At 41.8% G+C, this 20,482-nt stretch overlaps 1 protein-coding gene across 5 annotated transcripts in view; it reads right to left on the bottom strand.

Moving 5' to 3' along the window:
- The window catches only part of ASTN2 (astrotactin 2), a 773,365-nt gene that overhangs the window by 410,887 nt on the left and 341,996 nt on the right, over window positions 1–20,482 (bottom strand). For all 5 annotated transcript variants that reach the window (XM_061604310.1, XM_061604311.1, XM_061604312.1 and 2 more), the window contains exon 6: window positions 9,431–9,577. In XM_061604310.1, the coding sequence (XP_061460294.1) occupies window positions 9,431–9,577 (147 nt within the window). The remainder of the gene's footprint in view (window positions 1–9,430; window positions 9,578–20,482) is intronic.

The following is a 20,482-nucleotide window of genomic DNA, read 5'->3' as shown; positions in this document are numbered from 1 at the left end:
GCAGGGCCTGCCATTCAGGTTTAATGAGATGTTCCCCCAAAGCACTGACAAATTCATGGAGGACAGGGCTATCAATGGCTACTAGCCATGATGGCTCTGCTGTGCCACTCTAGTCAGAGGCAGCATGCTTCTGAAGACCAGTTGCCGGAAGCCTCAGGAGGGGAGCGTGTTCTTGCACTCGGGTCCTGCTTGCGGGCTTCCCCCAGGCACCTGGTTGGCCACTGTGAGAACAGGATGCTGGACTAGATGGGCCACTGGCCTGATCCAGCAGGCTCTTCTTATGTTCTTATGACTGCTTTCCTTGGGCACTCCCCTGCTTCAAATCAAAATCAAGCCAATCCTTCAATTTCCCTTGTTCCTTAGTTGGCCTAAAATGAGGCCATGTTTGTGTTCTGTTGGAGAGCCAGTACATTATTGGACTCTGCATGTAGAAGGCAACGTTGTTATTTTATTTATTTATTATTTGATTTATATCCCGCCCTTCCTCCCAGCAGGAGCCCAGGGTGGCAAACAGAAGCGCTAAAAACACTTTAAAACATCATAAAAACAGACCTTAAAATACATTAAAACAAAACAACGTTTAAAAACATTTTTTAAAAAAAAAAAAAGCTTTAAAAACGTATTTTAAAAAGGGTTAAAAACATTATTTAAAAAACATTAAATAGCTATTGTTATTTCCGGTTTTCTCTCTTTTGCCTGCTGTTGTTCCACCCCGCCCCCACCCCTTTTAAGAATGAAAAATCCCAATGAGTCCAAGCCTGGCACTGCCTGGACACTCAGCTATTTGAGGACCTTTTTCAGGAAGCCCCCACTGTTTGAATCAATGTAGGTGGCAGTCAGGAAAAGTGCATTTTTGGTGGTGGAATTCACCTGGTGGCTGCTTCACTGTCATTCTAGCACCGGGCAAACACATTTCTCTTTTCCCATACTTTACAAGGCTTTGGGGAAAGGTTGTAGCTCACTGATAGAGCACATGCTTTAAATGCTGAAGGTCCCTGACATCTCCAGGTAGATCTGGAAATGCCCTCTGCCTAAAACCATGGAGAGCCGCTGCAAGTCAGAGTTGACAGCGATACGTGAACCAAGGGCCTGACTCAGTATGAGACAACGTCCTATGTTCCTAAAATCTTTTGAAACTTTTCAGTCCTTTTAAGATACTATTAAGTTTATATATTTTACTATTTTGTTGTTTTTCACTTTGATACTGTAGTATTGTTGTTTTTATATGTGGATATATTACTGTTTATTGTGTGTGTGTGTGTGTGGTTTATTATATGTATATACACCTGTTATTTTTTATCTATATTAATAAAATAGTTGGTACTGCTGTTTTTATTTCATTTGTCAGCCATGTTGGGATTGCTGATTGGCACTGAAGAACTATAACAGAAACTTTTTTAAAAAATGACACAACACTATTCCACCATTATCACAGACTTTTGGGAAACATTAATCAAACCTGTTTGATTAAACCACCAATTATGCCGCCTGACAAGATCGGCCACACAAGGCCTTCTCTCAGTCCCGCCAACCAAATCAGCTAGATTGGTGGGAACTAGACAGAGGGCCTTTTCAGTGGCGGCCCCCACCCTCTGGAACTCCCTTCCACAAGATCTTCGGCATGCCTCTTCCCTGAATATGTTCCGCAAGGCCTTAAAGACCTGGCTTTTTCAACAGGCTTTTGAGACTTCTGGGGAGGCTTAATGTTCTTATGATCGAAACGCCTCCTACCCTGTATTGTTGTTATCTTAATTTATATTGTTATATTGTATTTTGCTGTATTTTACTATATGTACGTCGCCTAGAGTGGCCACCAGCCAGATAGGCGACACATAAATTAAATTTTATTATTATTATTATTATTATTATTATTGATAAAGTGCATATATATTCCAGGACAGGATAGCAGCCATCATTTAACATCCCTGCCATCTAGCACAGCTTTCCCCAGCCTGGCTGGGGCTGATGGGAGTTGTAATTCAACAACATCTATTGAGCGCCAGGTTGGAGAAAACTGATCTAGAGCAATTATTTGATCCAAGTTTAGTGAGTTCTGTATGAATGTGCCTGAGATCCCGTTCTTGGGGTGTTTTTTGTCATCCTTGTCACTACATCCTATTGTCTCTCTCTGACGGCTCCCGAGCACCTCACTATGGATGAGAAACAGCACAAATGCATTTGCTTGCCTTGAACTGAGGGACAGCAAACCGTCTCCTCTCTTAAGCTGATAGTTTTCTTCCACCAAAGTTCTCATGAAAGCACATGGTTTTTCACATTTCTTCCTGTAGCTGAATTGTAAATGGCTTTGAGATGCCTCATGGGAAGCGATTCATAAGTGAAATAAATAATAATAAATAATAATCCCACAAACAATGGCATCTCTGAAATTCGTAACAATCCCATTTTCAGAATGTCTACCTCACAGAGCTCCTCCCTTCTCTAAATGCTGCAGCACCCTCCCATCAGCCCCTCTCACTGCACTGAGATTCAGCAGTGCTCTTCTGCCTTCGATAATATGCAGGCTGGTTGTAAAAACACTGGCCTTGTTTTAATTGGTATTGTATTTCAAGCTGCCGTTCTGCAAGGACAAACTTCCAGCCCGGCCCTTTGCTCTAGCCCACGGCCACAGCTCTCAGACTCTCACTTGCTGCAATGGCACAGGAGCTTATTGCCAAGTTTGACTGAGACATACCTAATGAATTCATGGAGAATTAATCATTTGGCCTGAACAGGAGTTTTCTCTCCACCTTACAGCCACCCTCCCCTGCATATTAAATCCCAGCCCCATGTCTTATATTTCTGTTTAACAATCATGTTTGAAGGTCTGAACAGCCACCCCAAAAGATCCAGTATTATTATATAATGCTGTATATTATGAGCAATGAAGGACACTTTTGTCATCACTCAGAGCTTTTGAAAGCTCAAGAGACTGAGAATCTGATTGCTTCAGCAGTTGGGGGGGGAACCACTGAGAAAGATCTGTTTGCCAACAACAAAACTCAAATTCTGTGTCTAATACAGTCATGATACACTCAAGCAGTTTCAGCTCAAGGCTTTGCCCTCTTTATTAACCTATCAGGGCTCTCCCCAGCCCTCTCCTGTAGTTTCCCGAGATTTTCATACTCACATACGGGCTGAGTTTTTCTTGTTTTAATTGGATTTTGTTAACACCATTTTGCCAAGCCTTAAAAAGGTAATCTATGGACTCATCTGGCATTTTGAAATGCAGTCACCACTTCCGAAAGTTGCTCCAGTTTAAGCACACAATGCAAACCCTTGAAGCTCTAATATTTTTATTTATTTATTTTTAGTGTCGCTGTATATAAAAAAATCCCGGATGAACATGACACTGATAAGGAAGAAAGAAGAAAAATGAGAGTTTCTAGCTGCCATGGTTAGATGAGAACCTTGAAATTCAGGGGTTGTACCTATTAATGTTTCAAGATCATCTCCTGCACGCTTGCTTATCTATCCCTAATAACCATGCATTTTCCTCCTCCCTCTTCCTGAACTCGAGCAAAACTATTAGGTGGCAGACTGAAAGACTAGAGGGGCTAAAAAGCTATAAGAGGGTGTCTTTTTACTTGGGACTCTCATGATCCTCCTCATGTGAAGGCGCCTGCTGCCAATGCCTTTCTTTCCCATGTAACCAGACATGGTATTCTGATGCCAGTCTCTAGTTTAATGACTTGGTGCCACTGGCAACAAACCAGTGCAAGCTACAACAGAGAAATTGCAATTGTCCATGTCAATAATCAAACAAGAGTTCAGCTGCCTGTTCCAAGGAACTTTGTTTTGCCCCAGTTCCACATCCAGCTGGAAGAAGGTTCATCTGCCCTGACACGTCGACAGAGCAGCTGTTCATACCCAGAGACTGTTCAAAGAGCAGAAGGGGAAGTATGGTACAAACACACACACACAAGCAGAGCTAAGGAAATATGAGCAAAAAATGATAGTTAAATTAGCCATCACAGCTGCCCCCAGTGAAATAGATTCTCCCATATTTTGCTTCCATTTCTATTTAATCGTTTGTCTGTCTGTCCCGTTGCCCAGGACTTTGTGCAAGCACTGCTTTTTTCCTACTTTCCAAAGTGAAATATTAGCATCCTTCTAACCTAGTCCCATCTTTCTTTGCTTTCCTATAGGGCATGCTCGTTTTTGTTGTTATCTTGTGTGTCTACAAAGAAACATTTTTTTAAAAAAAAACTATTTTCCCAGCATCTGGTCCCCTTTCCACACTGGACATTGCACTGAAGTTTAAAAGGACCAGGGATTTGGTGTAGCTTTGATTCTTCTGGGTTACTGAGACACGTATCTCCAGCGATGTCTCAGAGGTCATGTTATTTCCATGGCTTGTCTGCAAGAAGTAGGTCATGTCCTTCGTCACAGAGTGATTCATCATCCAAAATACATGAGCAACTGTACATAGGACCCAGGAGGTTTTGTGTGCACGACAATGCTTTCAAGGGACACAGAGCAGATAGTTACATCTCTCTCACTAGGCATCTTCAGTTCTGATCAAAGCTCCAAGGATTCATCTTATAAAAATAAGTGATGCAGTAACAATCCCCTAACAAAGGCGAGCTGCATGGCGTTTCTGTAAATTACACAATGCAATAGGGCATTGAGTCCTTAAATGTATTTTGGGGACCTATTTAACAACACGAGCAGGAAAAAGTGGGTGGAGTGTGGCCCTAAAAACTGGAAACTGTAAGGAATAATATTATCTATTAATAGAATAGTGGGGTTGCAGCAAGCATTTTATTCATCTACCCATCCCTCAATCTTGACTATGCTGGTTTGAAATAAGCCAACTTCAAACCAAGGTTTACGAAGTTGTCTTATTTCAACAAACCATAGTTAAGATTAACCAGTTACATCCAAACCTTTTGGGTTAATTAGAAGCAAAACCTTCCAAACGTCTCCTCATGGCCATGCTGGAGGAGAGGGAGGGCAGAAACCCAGGTGGAAGGCTAGGCTCATTCCCAAGATGATAGGCCATGGCTTATTGTGACCTCCCAGTGGAGTTATTGTGCTAACTTGAAAAGCCTCGATGTGATACTGTCATCCAGTAGCAGGCCGATGGGGCGGTACAGGCGGCACTCCACTTCTCTCCCAGCTTCCCAATGTAGAATGTGTGTATTAGCAGAGATTCAGCTGTGATGCAGCTTAAGCACAGTGGAATCCAAGCTATGTTGTGTGTGCATGTGCTGGTCAGGGGGGAAGAAGGAAGGATATCCTTAAGGATATCAGTTTACAATGGAAGTAAGAAAAGTAGAGGAGCAAAGTAAATACAGACAGCCTAGTTAGTGTAGTGTACAGACCTGCCAATGAAATACCAATAAAACAGATTAATATCCTTGGAGCTGGGGACGAAATGGGCTGATCTCCAATCCAGGCTTAATGACTTTTCTAAAGAGAAAGAAGGGAAGGGGCCCCATGGAACAGCTCACAGTAGACTGAGAATGACATCTGCAATGACACTGTCAAGCATCATTCGAAACTCAGAGGAGGGAGGGAGGTTGGGATTGTTAATGAGGAACTGCATCCTCGGCTGCGAAGGTGAGGCTGGAACCATCAGCAACTGTCTCCTATTTGGAAATACTGCCCTTTGCTGCCAAAGAACTGGAAGGTGGTTTCTCCCCAAGTCTTCTTCATCCTAGTTCAAGCCAACCCAGATTGCAATGCAGTATCAGGAACAGGTCTTTTTTGCTCACAGAAGCCTTGTCAAAGTTGTGGTGTGGATGTGAGAGAGAATGCTTGATGTGTTTCAACTGGGCTGGGTTTATGCAAACTCTTCCAGACTTCTTCTTCTTGGCAAACAGACACACTTAGAGTGGTTCCTTTAATATAACATCAAGCCATGCTGACAGCAAAACTATCGTAAAGCCATTTAGGAATACCATTGGGGTTAGAACAGGAAGTGCTATTGGCTTTACTTCTTTCCCAGCACCAAATATGTTAATTTAGCTTCTTAAAAGGAGAGAATTAAACAATTTGGGGCTTGGAAATTGGAGAGCAGTTGTCTCCATTTTGTCTGAAAATATATTCTCTCGTCTCTTAGAAAGCAGTGGGAGATGTCGACAGGAAACCATCTAAATTATGTTCTCCTAGCTACATGTAGCGCATAGAAATGGTCTCTAATAGGGTGTGCAGAGCTGTTGTGTAATTCCACAGCCCTTAATGGACAGGCTGGAGCAGAACAGGAGCCTGCCAGACTTGTCCGAGTCAAAGGCAAGCCACTGGAAGCCAGGCTGTTTCCATTTTGTTTCAAAGCAGCCGTATGAAAGCAAGCACAGCACAAAGGGTGTCTTGCAAATTTAGCACTTGGAACAGGGATAAGATTTCTAAAAAGGTTCAGCAAGCCCTACTGCATCTAGGACATTCCAAGAATGCAGTGAAGCCTTTGTTTTGATTTATACTTGGTCACAGCTACTGCTGGAAAGGCTGGAACACATTTAAGAAGTGTGTAAAAAGGGGTCTGGATATTGGAAGGGTTGCATTTCATCCTTTTGAAAGTTGAAAATACAACCACAGGAGTCTCTTGCAGGAACAAGGACCAAAGAGTGTACCCCATTTGTCTTTTTCCCACTTTCTTCCAGGGTGACAGCACCACCCTTTTGCTTCTCAGGAAAGTGGGATGGTTCCTAAGTTCTTTATAGGCTACTACAGGTAAGTTAGCATGTGTCAGGAAAGCCTGCTTACACTGCCAGACTGTCCTTCTTGTTGTCGCTCTCTAGCACTCATTTGCTTCTCCCCATTTTCTGGTCAGCTATTCCCCATCCATCCTTTTATTCAGGTCACTTAAGCAAAAGGCTGGCTGCCTCAGGGCTGAAACACACACCCATTTCCCCCCTCTGTATTTGATCCCAATGAGTGATGAGTCCAGCCACACAAAGTTCCATCCCAGAAATGTAAAACTCCAGGATCAACCCAGTGGAGTACAGCCAATTATGCTTTGCTTGGACATGGGAGAATTAAGTCTATGCCCTTGGCAAGTTGGAAGCTGCAGCTGGTGCAAAATGTGGCAGCGAGACTGCTCACTGGGGCAGGGTATCGCCAACATGTCACCCTGCTGCTGAAAGAATTGCACTGGCTGCCCATTTGCTACCACGCCAAGTTCAAGGTTCTAGTTTTGGTGTACAAAGCACTATACAGCTTGGGACCAGGATACCTGAAAGAACGTCTTATCCCTTATATACCCAGTCGATCACTGCGCTCTGCAGGTGAGGACCTCCTGAAGATACCATCTTATCAGGAGGTTCGTTCTGCACAACATAGGAAACGGACCTTTAGTGTGGCGGCACCTACCCTGTGGAATTCCCTCCCCTTAAATATTAGGCAGGTGCCATCTCTGCTATCTTTTCGGCACCTTTTGAAGACTTTCCTCTTCCAGCAAGCCTTTTAAGCTGAGACCTATCCCAGTCTGCGTCTGTGTTAGAATTGCTTGTTAATATGTTTTTTTTTCAATAATATGTTTTTAACCTTTTTTAAAATATGTTTTTAAAGCTTTTTTTAAAAAAAATGTTTTTAATGTTGTTTTGTTTTAATATATGTTAAGGTCTGTTTTTATGATGTTTTAAAGTGTTTTTAACAGTTATTTATTTATTTCATTAAATAAATCTCCAGGTTAAAAAGGATCCAGTAGGAGGTGATGGGAAAAGACCTATGTCTGAGACTCTGGAGAGCTGCTGCCAGAGTACACAAGACTGGTCTAGAGGGACAAATAGTCTGACTTCTGTGCATCAACGTCCCATATTCCTGATAAGACTGGCATGGGATTAAAACAAGGTATGGATCTTTCTTGGTGATCACTCGTGACCAAGTAAGATTATCTTCCAAAATATAGTCTTTAACAATGGATCCGTCTGAATCTGTATCCACCGCTGATGTACCAGACCATGACTAGGGGCTTCCGGATTTCACAGTCCTGCCCCCATCGCCATTTGCCAATCGCCATGGGACTTCTGTTATGGAAGGCGCCTGTGTGTGATGCCTGCTGCCTGGTTGGCAATGGCCGACAAGAGACCCTTCTCTCTTGTGGAATGTCCTCCCAGATAAGGAGTGACTGTGTCCCTCATTAGTCACATTCAGGAGGAACTTAAAAGCATTCCTGCTTGCCTAGGATTTGATGGCTGGAAGAAACTGTTCCCAGAAACCTTATTATTAGCTGTGAGGATATGCAATTGTTTTTTTTAAAGTTTCATGGATTTTATTTATTTGAGTTGTATTGTTTGAGCATTCTGGTGTTTGCCACCCTGGGCTCATTTGAGAGGAAAGGTAGGATAGCAGTTTAATAAAGAATACCAATTTCAGTAGGAGGCATGCAGAAAAACACAACACAAAAGCCATCCAGTTCTCAAAAGAAAGGGAAATGTCAAGACTCTGTTGCATTGTGGTTAGAGTGATGGGCTTAGATCAGGCAGACTTGGGTTCAAATCCCTACTCAACCACAAAGCTTACTGGATGTTGTGAGGATAGTCAGTGTCTCTCAGTGTCTAACAGGGCTTTGGGAGAGCAAGATGGGGAGGGCACATATTCGTTCTTGGTCTCCTCAGGGGGAGGGCAAGATACAATGCCACAAATAAATACAGGAGCTTGAATTTGCTAAGCAGCACAGAGATGCAATGTGGTTGTGCTACCATTTAACAAAGAAGTAAAATGAGGAAACGTAAAAAAGAAGCAAAGAGATTTATGCTTCAGTGTTGGAGAGATAAATACTCACCATCCATTACTCAACTGTCTGAAGATCTTACTGCCCTTTCTACATTTGATCTTAAAACCATCCATTTTACAGTATGTGGATATCTATTTGGGCGTATGGACTGCCTATATTAAAGTATATTTAGAACTCATGAATTATTCTCATTTTTTCAATATGAATTGATTTTTGTTTCTTTCTGTTCTGTTTGCAGATAGAAGGCCAAAAAAGGGATGAAATAAATCCTTGTATGTTACTGCAAATAACTGAATAATTCTAGGAAGAATTTACCCTATATTTACACTGTTTTTGTTCTGTGTGTATAACTGCAATAATTTATTTATATCAATTTCTTTCTTTCTTTTTAAATAGCATGGCACTACACATGCTATATTTATAATACCTACATTATATTCCTATTTATTTATGAAAACTGTGTATCTTTACTTACACTTAAGTAATAATAAATTTAATAAAGGGAAAAAAGAAAAAGTCTACTGATAAACAGAGTTTCCTTAAACGTCAGGATTATTGGCACTCTGGAGTGAACAGTATGCTTTGGTTTGCTGTCTCTCTAACATCTGATGCTGCCATCACTGGAGACGGAATACTAGGCTAGTTCAACCAAGATCTTCATCCTAGACCCCTCTCTCCCAGCTGTCCTATGAAATTGCTAGAAGCTTTGGGGGTGGGGGAATGGGGAGGGCTCAGCGAGGCTGAGGCTCTTACCATCAGCAATGAAGTGCTCGGGAACATGGAGCGTCACCTTGACTGTCAGCGGACAGGACAGCTGGGTGCCACACACCATAGCCAGGATGCAGGAGCTCACAGCAATTAATGTAAGCGCTGTCTTGTTCACAGGACTCTTCAGGGAACCTGGAAAATGAAAGAAAGGCACAGCTAGAACAGGAAGAGAATGCTCAGAGTCAATTCACATCTCAAACACAAACCTGGAGACAGGATGAAGAAAGCTTTAGTTTAGAGCCTTCAAACAATCTCTGATCTTAAAAAAAAAAAAAAATCACTGAGGCAATATTGGCACACAAAGGCAGAGAATGATTCTCTCACAATCTTCTAGGGTAGTACCCCATCAATGGAGATCATAAATAATTGAGCAATAGGCACAAAAAGCAGTTTTGTTGTTTTGTGTTGGAAGGGCTGGAATCCTAATCTATTTTGAGCTAGGGGGAAAAAAAGCTTCATATTGGGATATTTAGTTGAAAAGAAACTCCTGTTTAAAAGCATGCCTATACATGTTCCTGCAAAAGAAGACACAGCCGTTTTTCTAAAAAAGGAATTTCTATTGAATTAATTTTTCTCCCCCAGGGAAAAGCTTACTTAACTTGAAATGTGTTGGGATTCACATCTCTGCTCTCACCCACCTGCCTGCAAGACACTCCAATTTGAATCTGACTCTGTTCTTTATGAGATCTATGTCTGTTGCCCATGGGGGAAAAAGGGGGGGGGGAATGCAGGTTCACATCAAACCAATGTTTTCTTCTCACCATTTCTCATGGTAACCTTCTCAAGTAACCTACACTCTAAGGAGCGTAATCTAATCTGGCACTGTGAAAATTAGTCTCTGAAGAAACTCCTTTATCCACCTTTTCTGTGGTTCTCATTTATCAAAACACTTACAAACACAAATATCCCAAACATCTTGGAGCAAGGGAAATGTTCTAAAACTTTAATCATAAACTTTTAGCATAAAGGAAGATAATGAAATAAAAGACACAAAACTATTTCCTTCATTTTCAAATATGATGCAGAGATCTTCTTGTAAACATCAACAGCTACATAATTTTCTAAAAGAAAATGCTGTTTTTTTTTCTTTAAAAAACATTATCCGATGTAAGGACATTTATAGGCAAAATCAACCAGAATTTTAGAACAGTTGAAAGCCAGCACTTAGTATGAGCAACCACGGTACAGAGACAGCAAAATTATATTTTTTAGTCACAGAAAACCTTTCCATTTCTCAAAGTCATGATCGCAACGGGCATCTCACAGCAACTGTGAGCTACGATATTTTTTGACAGTGATGAAGAAAGGCTCTGTGCAAGCCAAGTCTGATTCCAGAACAGCCCCAGCACTGGAGAGGCATGAGGGTCACACAGTGTTTCTCACTCACTCACTCACTCTCTCTGGACTATCTGTCTTAACATTATGCATGCCAAAAAGCTGACACCTAATAACAGCTCCACAGAATATTGTCCCTCAGTTTGGCCTCCATCAAGGCAGAAACTAGGGTTCCAGCAGAGCTGGTTAAAGAAGTCAGTTTCATGGAGGAAAGTGCAAGATACAGTGCCAGTGGAACAAAATCCAGCAACCTAGTGCACAACACAAAGACCGTGCAACTAATCAAACCAAACCCAAGGCCTTTTCTGCCTTCAAGTCAAGAAGGCCAAAATGATCTCTTTGCAAAAGAAAAAGAAATGGGGAGGGGCAGTGGACAATGGAAAATGCTGACACAACGTGAGCATCAGATCTTCCTTTACTGTAAATAATTGGATTGATTCTACTGTTAGAGCACAGCTTGAGACAGAGCAGAGGACAAGCAAGGCAGGTGTGAACGTTAAGGAGAAATATGTGCGCCAAATCCAGAGAGATAACTGTTCCAGGAAGGAAAGGATTTCAACATTAGAACAAATGAGTTGGCAGGCTAACCTTATATACTGAGTAGGATTTGCTGAAAGGCTGGACAGCTCCCCAAGGCATAGAAAAGCAGACTGAACAGAGTAGTTCCTCATGTTAGAGAAAGATCATGAGATTGGACCAAGAAATCCCCTCCCCACCCACTCACCTCAAAAAAGTTTAAGATGCACTGATTCCTTTTAAGATGGACAAGTGCTCATCATCCCAAACTTGTTCTTCCACTCTAAAATGTGTGGAATTTTGATAAGACAGCCAGCTTCTCCAAGGAAGCGGACCCTAAGCAGTACTCGCCTTAGTTTGTAGTGTTTGGCTTCTGCAAGGCTAGGGAGACAGAGGTACTGCAGAGGATTCACCTTTTGAATCAGAGGATGGCAGGAGGGATGTGCCTTCCTGTTGGGAGCCTCCCAGATAAGATAATGACAGTTCTTCCCTGAAGAAGCAGCCTGAATCTTGTCCTCATTAGAGTCCTTCACTGTGCACTGCAAGCTCCAGAGGTCATCAGTCACAGCAACCTTTATTGGCAACAGTTCTCTGAGGGTTCATACAGAGGCCATCTCAGCTATAATATCTGGGATTTTGGGGGGGGGATGAACCTGGGACTAAGTCCTCTGAATTGTTATTCACTCTGGGTAAGTGACTACTCCGTAGACAATATGAGCCAATCTTTCCTGGCCTCTTTGAACAAAGGACATTTCATTGTTTTCAACCCTGGCACCTTTTCTACAGCTGACAAGCAGTTCAGAGCATAAGCAATGTGCACGCTGCATTTAGGCACATGTCAGGAGATAAATGGTTTAATATGAGACCTTTTAAAAATAAAATCCCAAAGGAATTTAAACCTTATGGCCCAGCACTAAGTAAAAGCATTGCAAGAGAATCATTGGGTTCTAGCGCTTATTTTAAATATGTGAAACTAACACCAGTTCATCCCTTACCCCAGAAGCTTACAGCTAGCAGGAAGCAGGTTAAGTCAAGAGACAGAAACGCTAATTGATTTGTTGATGGCCTGACTGGTAAAATAAGTTATGTTTCTGTGAGGCTTATCCCAACATGTCTGGGCCTACCAAAGAAACATTTGGACATAGGCTTGCAAACCCAGCTCTATTTAAATGTCTGGACAAGGTTCATATCTTAAGGAGAAGCCTGTGGGACAGGCCTCATACCTTAAGGTTTCTGGAAGAAGCAACAGATGAAATTCAGCTGAATGTTGAAAAGCAGAAGGTCTCCTAAGGAGCATGTGGGGGGGGGTTGTGTGTGTATGTGTGCGTGTGGGAAACCCTTGAGAAAGAGGGCAGAAAAAAGACTTGCAGCAACAAATCCTTGTTTTAGAGAACAAAGGACCAAGAACATTTTTTTTAAAAAGCAAGCATTTGTTTTCAGGCAGGAATGGTATCTAAGCATCATTGCCACTGTCGATCCAATTAGCTGTCGCTTAACTATTCAGGAAGGAAAGTCGGATTCTAAAACAAAATCCTCCCTGCAGCGCCCTGTAAACCTTGGGCGTGTGAGCAGCAGCTGCCAGTGTCATACACTTTCTGACCTCTCTTTCATGCTATTTTGCATTGGCATCAATTAGATGTGCTCTGGTCTTGCTGAGGGCAGTCAGATCGCCGGTGAAAGCCACCTGTTAAGTGCCAAAATCCTCTTACGGTTCTGAAAAAAAGAATCTTGTAATAGATTCCTGCAAAAGAACAGAAGGCAAAAGAGGGAAGTTCAGCAAAGGGGGCTCTAGGTACCCAACATCACTCCTCATCTTACTTGCTCTTTTTCTCACCTCACCCCCTTACTGCAGTGGAGGGACAACTAATTGAAATGGCTTAGATTAGAACAGGACATCCACTACTCCGTATGGATTTATGACTATCTTTAACAGCTCAACCTCCTCATAACAATATAGTCCTAAATCAACTTTATAAATACACAGTTGGGAAATCAGCCAACCAAAACATAATGAACTTTAATTACCCAATTTTTAATCAGCACAAATTTTGTTAACTGGAGCCAGATGTGGATGCTAAAATGCCGAGCAATCAGGCCCCTCTTTCTCACTCCATGGAACTACTTGATAATCCCCACCTCAACATAACGGCAGGAATACAGAAGGGCATTGGGTGGGGGAGAGAAAGTGGGCTGTCCAGGCTACTCTAGATATACTGCATTAAGCCTGCACCATTCTCATTAAGGTGAAAGAAAGCCATTTATGAGAAACTCTGGCACAGGGCAGCTACAAATTCCCAGCAACCTTCTGCGTGTAGGAGGAAATGGGAGCAACCTGTAGCTAGCCAGCAACTCAAGCAAGCAAGCAATCAGGCATGCTGCTTCACCCATACATATGTCCAGATTGCTTCTGAAAATTTAAGAAGGGAGGAGGATTGCCCACTGAACAGCACCCAGTAACTCCACACCTGTCAGCTTGTTAAGCAAGTTCTCTGCCTACTAATTATCCCGTTCTGCTCAGGCAGAGACTTGTTAATGCAGTGTCATAATATCAAGTATCCTAAGTGCCCTATATCTCTAAAGGCTGGGGTTTTTTTTGCTTTTTTTTAAAAAGCACACTGAATCTATGCAAAACCTAATTAGAGGTTAAAACAATGGTAAAAAGTAAGCTCCCGTAAGGAATTACTTGGGGGTAGGAGAGAAAGATATAAGTTATTGAAAACCTTCCTCTTCTCTAGGAATGAGTGAATTTGTCAGTTATGGATTCTTTCACTTTCTCATTTTTTTCAGTCCTGAGTTTATTTCTCCACATTTCTACCAGTTTGTACTTTTTTGTATTTTTTTTTAAATCCTCATGAAAAATGCCTCCCTGTACTCCTTCTTGGAGGAAGGATGGGATGATATTATTATTATTATTAAAGCATTTCAGTGTCAATTCCTGCTAGTATACACTTTTGTATGCAATTTTGTCTAATATACATACTTTTACAAATAAATTTCCCCAAATATAATGCATTTGTATTTGTATGTTATTTTCACTAATACCTGCATCTTATGCATATTTTCCCCTAGTATATATATTTTTATGCAAATTACTTGGCTGGAGAATTGCATTACAAAATTCAGAGAAGTATGATTCTGGGGTTTTTTTCGGTTTGCAAATTGTTTTGGAAAGCGTGGATTAGGGAGGTTCGCCTTGAAATGCAAACTGAATTGAATTTCTCCCATATCCTACTCTTACCTGCCCATAGGCCACCCATCCACAATTTCTTTTTTACATCAGTGGTTTATTAAGATATACTTTATTATCTATTAACAACCATCAATAGCAATTAAGTCTCTCTCGCATTCTCTGTGTGTGTGTGTGTGTGTGTGCGTGTGTGTGTGTGTAAGTACAGCCCTGCTGGGTGAAACCTAAAGGTCCATTTAGTCCAGAATCCTCTCCCCAACAGCATGAACAAAATTTCTCCAATACTGCCACTAATAGGGCATGAAGGCAAACAGGCCTCCCTCACCACCACATCTGTTATTCAACTGCATGTTGTCTCTGAACATGAATCATATAGCTATTTTGGCTAACATCTGTTGATAAAACTTTTATCCCATTGACTTGAATAAACCTCTTTTAAAAGCAATCTGAGCCAGTGCCCATCATCACAGCTTGTGACAGTGTGTTCCACAAACAAATTACTTGTGTGAAGAAGCACTCTTTTTTCATTCTGAATATAACTAAAACTATGACAAAAATGTGGAGTTTTTGAAACACACACATGTATATGTATATTCCCTTTGGGTGCTACAAAACTGCAGAGCAGAAAAGAGTCTTTTGCAATAATTATATTATGTCCCCATTACTGTCTTGGGCTTTTGCAGAACTGCTGGAAATCCAACTGCATGTTTTAATAAGTAGGATGGAAAAGGGATCTGTGATGGGAGGACTAGAGGTAGGCATCCAGCACACAACTCAGTGATGCTCAACTCTACAGCTTCCAGAATAATCCTTATGTGTTTCAAATCAAATCAAATCAAATCAAATTTTGATTTGATTTTGATTTGATTGATTTGATCCTTATGCGTTTCATGAAACTTGATTGCCCAAGCTCCCATTACAGGCAACTCTTGCATCATGGTATTTCTCAAGCTTCCTCCCATCTACCTTCCAGACCACAGCCTGCTTCCCTGCCCTGTCTTCTCCCAAACTTCATATATACGCCTCCCTCTCCATTCTCCAAGCTCCTACACTATCTCACATGGCACAATGAAGGTAAAACCTTTCATAAAATTGGAAGCAATCTCATAAATCTAATTTCTCTCTCTGCAGTAGCAGATACTCCCCTGCTTTCCCTATAAAAACCCTCCAGGACAGGAGATTTTGCAATTAAATAAACTGTTCCATTCTGAGCTGTTTGCATATTCAGGAAGCATTTCCAGCTATTCATCCTTAAATCTCTGCTACAAATAAATCCATGGTTAATCATCCTTTCTTCCTTTTTTGGGGTGGGAGGAGAGGAGCTGGTGTGTGTGGTTTGATTACTACATGAACAGAAGTTACTGTTTGTATAAAGAATAGTTTCCACACTGATGAATTTTTCTCAAAGAGTCTCCCAATCTTTTCCTTCAGGGTGGCAGTGAAGTAGTTTATTTCATAACTGATCCCCATGAAATAATATAAGTAGAAATCTCCCTGGATGTTAAAAGAAGATTTTTGAGAAGGAGCTAGAAGTAATTTTCTTTCTGGGGGAAAATCCATGGGTTAGATCCAGTGTTAATCCTACACAGAATACACCCACTGAAATTTATGGTTGTTACTAACAGAGAATCCAACTCAGGGGAAGCTGGCATAAGAGCGGCCGGCACAGGAGAACCCATCATAAAGTTCTGCTGCATCCAATTTCTGTTCAAGAGCCTCTGAGTTGGCTGAATGGCAGTTCAACCAGAAGCTGTGTACAGGGACTAGAAAGTAAAAACCTGCTCTTCCAAATATCCCTAGTGGGGAATAAGCCCTCTCAGTTGACTCCTAATGTATTTATTTTCTTAGACCAAATTTTTTCTTGGGGCAACTTTTTCCTGAACTGGGCCCTGCAGAAGTGCTCTGAACATGAGTTGGATGTGGCCTAAGTCCCCTCACTTTGGCCCCTCCCCTGACACACCCCTGGAACGTCCCTTTTCCAGTATTTACACCAGCTTCACAAGCCAGCCAAACCAATGCTGCCGTTCAGTTTGCACAGGAGACTTCTGCTTGCATAATGGAATTTTGCTCTCCTCTCCTCTGTCCTGGGCCACACTCGAAAACTGACCCAAATGGTTGGGTGACCATCTGGAGTATATTTTTTGGGTGCACAGGGAGAGGAGAGGAAAGTGTTATTGTGTGAGCGGGATTCCATTTACGCAGTGCTGAATACAACCCTTAGTGTATAATTAATTAATTAATGTTTTTTTAAAAAAAGAAAAAAGGGAATGCAACAAAGTCTCTGTGGGTGTGTGAGAAAGATTTTAAAGACAGTTGTGCTAAGTTGGTAGTTTTTCAGGTCTTCAGTCATCACTTTCAACTTCCCTGATCTTTCACAGGTGGACACACTTTCATTCAGTTTGGAGATTAGTGGAGATTCTTAGCAATTTTATGTAATTTTTAAAATGAACGAATGAGGTCTTTATTGTTCAGAGCCATAGGCTACCACAATTAAACAGATATAAAAAGAAGATACAAAATACTGTTAAAAACAGATCATATTACAATAAAACACAGTTTGACAACATAGAGTGGAAAAGCAATGATACAGTTCAAATAAAATTTCCTCTCCTGAGAGGGAGAAACCCTGACCCATCCCATGTCTTAGTGTATATATACTATGGTCAGAATAGTGCAGGGGCACATCTCACTCGTCCCACAAGGTGTTTTAGGTAACTAACTCTTACTTTTCCTGCAGCTAGCGCAAATGCTAGCACCTGAGTAATTATAAATATGTCCTTGCCTGCTAACAGGACACATATCTGCTCCAAGGGAGGTCTATTTGACAAGGAGTGAAGGATGCAGGAAAGAGATTTTAATCTTGGGGACATATATAGGGGGCATCTTAGTAGGTAATGTATAATGTCTAAGTAGGCCTGGGGTAGGCTTTCTCTATTTGCATGGGGAAGGTTTCTCTGAAAGGGATTGTGTGAGCAAGCAAGCACTCCTGCGGACAGGTTTGAAAGCTGGTGCTACCTCTGAGTGCCTGTGCATCAACTGGTGCATCCTTAGGAATGGTGGTGGCACTTCACTGAGATCCTCTGGTTGAGCCACCTCCTTGAGAGGAGGTGCAAGAAGCAGCTCAAGCAACAAGGGATGGCTGAGGGGAGGGAAAAGGACTGGTTCATTTTCAGACAATGTTTCTTTGGCTTTAACTGGAACAAGAGCTGTGGAGCTGTCACTGTCTAAAGTGCTGAAGTTTTCTCCTGTTTCAGCCCCTTGGATCCCTCCCAAAGACCCCAATTTATCTCCCCCTCCTCCTGTTCACTCCAGGAACTCTCCATGGGTCCCATCACACTGACTAGTTTCCCAGTTTAGATGTAGCTAAGGAACAAGAGCTTAAACAAATTACAACAGAAACGCCAAAGTCAGTGTACAAAGGTCAGTGGGTAAGGGGATGGGAGGGGGAGTGCATCAGCATGGCTACTGTTCTCAACTTACTAAACCACAGTTTATTAAGAAAATCACTATGTCTGAACTGGCTCAATGCCTTACAAATCCTTGGCTGTGATTCCACACTATTTGACCAGTGAGATGTCCAATCCTACCGAATCCTCATTCACAAAAAAGGATTTAGCAGAGCTGAGCAAATTTCTAGTGTCTTCAGCCTCTCTCTTCCCCCAACTTTAAACTTTCCTGTCCAAGAGCAGCGCAAACCAATGTGCTATCTTGAGTTTTTTGTTTTGTTTTGCCCATAGATACACTCAGAAGCAATGTCAGGCTTAAAAGGGGAAAGTCAAAGCTATCAGAGTCAATATTAACTGAAGAATACTTTCTGCCGATTCTTCCTTAGCTAGTAGTTCTGTAATGGACCTATATTGAGAAAATATGTATATATGGTTACCTGCGTATCAAAGAGGATAATTTGTCTGATGCAAACAAAATCCACATACTTCTCCCTACCCAAAGCAATCATCTACCATGGTTGATCATTCACAGCAAGGTCAATGGAGAAAGCAAAATCTTTGTCTTAAGCAGCGGGAACCACCAACTCCCACAGCTGCACATTTGGCATGTTCCATTCTACCTGAAGATCCCTTGAAGTTTTTGCTAATCTGTCTCTAATACCCACAATCTCATACGGCTGTAGACGTTAGGAGTTTTATGCCCAGTGCATTAAAATAAATACGATTTTCTGTAAAAAAAGAACTATGTTTCAAATATTGATCTCAAGTGCATATGCACACACACATATGGGACGGGGGGGAGAGAGAGAACACACTGGCATATTTGTATGAAAATTATTCCTTACTGTTTTAGGAGAGATACTGATGCATACAACACCAATAAGAGTCCTATGTCAAATGAATTGCTTCACATTTATTTGGAATATAGCAAGCATCCTTATATTGAGTCATATTATATCCATCTAGCTCAGTATTGTCTACACTGACTGGCAGTGGCTCTCCAGAGTGAAAGGCAGGAGTCTCTCCCAGTCCTACCTGGAGATGTCAGGGATTGAACCTGCATGCAAGGCAGATGGCTCTGTCACTGAGCTGCAGCCCTTTCCCTTACTGTTCCTTGACCTTCTGTAGGCCAGCCACTTTATTTATGTATTTTAATTATTTAAATTTATATCCTGCTCTTCCTTCCAGAAGGAGCCCAGGGTAGCAAACAAGCAACAAAACACTAAAAACATATGTAAAACATTGTGAAAACAAAACATCTTTTAAAAATCTTTAAAACAAAACACCTTAAAACATTTTTAAAAAACAAACAAATGTTTTAAAACATTTTAAAACAATTCCAGTATAGATGCCGACTGGAATAAGGTCTCTACTTAAAAAGGCTTGTTGAAAGATGAAGGCTTTCAGTAGGCACCAAAAAGACTGCAAGAGACAGTGCCTGTCTAATATTTAATGGGAGTGAATTCCAAAGGGTTGGTGCCACAACACTAACAGTGCACTTCTTATCTTGTGCGGAATGAATCTTCTGAAGAGATGGTATATGCAGAAGGCCCTCTTCTGCAAAGAACAGTGATTGACTGGGTATAAAAGGGGTTAGACATTATTTCAGGTATCCTGGTCCCAAGCTGTATAAGGCTTTGTACACTAAAACCAGAACCTTAAACTTAGCCCAGTAGCTAATGGGCAGCCAGTACAATTATTTCAGCAGTGGGGTGAAATGTTGGCAAATGTCCTGCTCCAGTGAGCAGGCACGCCACCACATTTTAAACCAGCTGCAGTTCTGGACCAACCTCAAGGACAGTCCCACATAAAACACATTACAGTATTTCAACCTGGAGGTTACCAGTGCATGTACAGCAATGGTCAGGCTATTCCAGTCTAAAAACCACCACAGCTGTCTTAGCAGCCAAAGCTGGTAAAAGACACTCCTAGCCATTGAGGACATCTGGGCCTCTAGTGACAAAAATGGTTCCAGGAGCACCCCCAGATTATGAACCAAAGCATGCAATTGGCTCGGGAATCACCTACACCCACAGTGCCTCCATCTTCCTAGAGTCAATTTACTGGTCCTCATCCAGCCCACCACCGAGTCCATCTATTGGTTCAGGGCTTCTAAACCCTCACCCAATTCAGATGTTAATGAGAAACAGAGCAGGGTATACTGCTGATACCTCAACCCCAGATCTCTTAATGACTGCTCTCAATGGCTTCATATATTTGTTAAACAGCATTGGGAAAAAATGGTACCCTGCAGCACCCCACAACACAACTGCAAGGGGGCTAAAAGACAATCACCCAATGCTGTGACTGGTGCAAGTGGAATATTTTGTTTCCTTCCACCATGCCCTACTGGCACAGCCAGCATCCTCCTTTCCCTGCAGGACCTGAACAGAGACTGGATGTGGCAGCCCCTTCTGCCAGCTGCACTGCCCACAACCTCCTACAAATTGGGTTGCACCCTAAATCAATATAGGGAAAAGTTACTTAAATGAGGCAAATGAGATGTAGGATATATTCCCCTAGTATCGAGACAGAATTTGGGGAATAATGAGT

Source organism: Rhineura floridana, chromosome 20 (assembly GCF_030035675.1).
Source record: "Rhineura floridana isolate rRhiFlo1 chromosome 20, rRhiFlo1.hap2, whole genome shotgun sequence".
In the NCBI taxonomy this organism is placed as follows: domain Eukaryota; kingdom Metazoa; phylum Chordata; class Lepidosauria; order Squamata; family Rhineuridae; genus Rhineura; species Rhineura floridana.
Note: the sequence above shows the minus strand (reverse complement) of the source record. Positions and strands in the feature narration are given on the sequence as shown.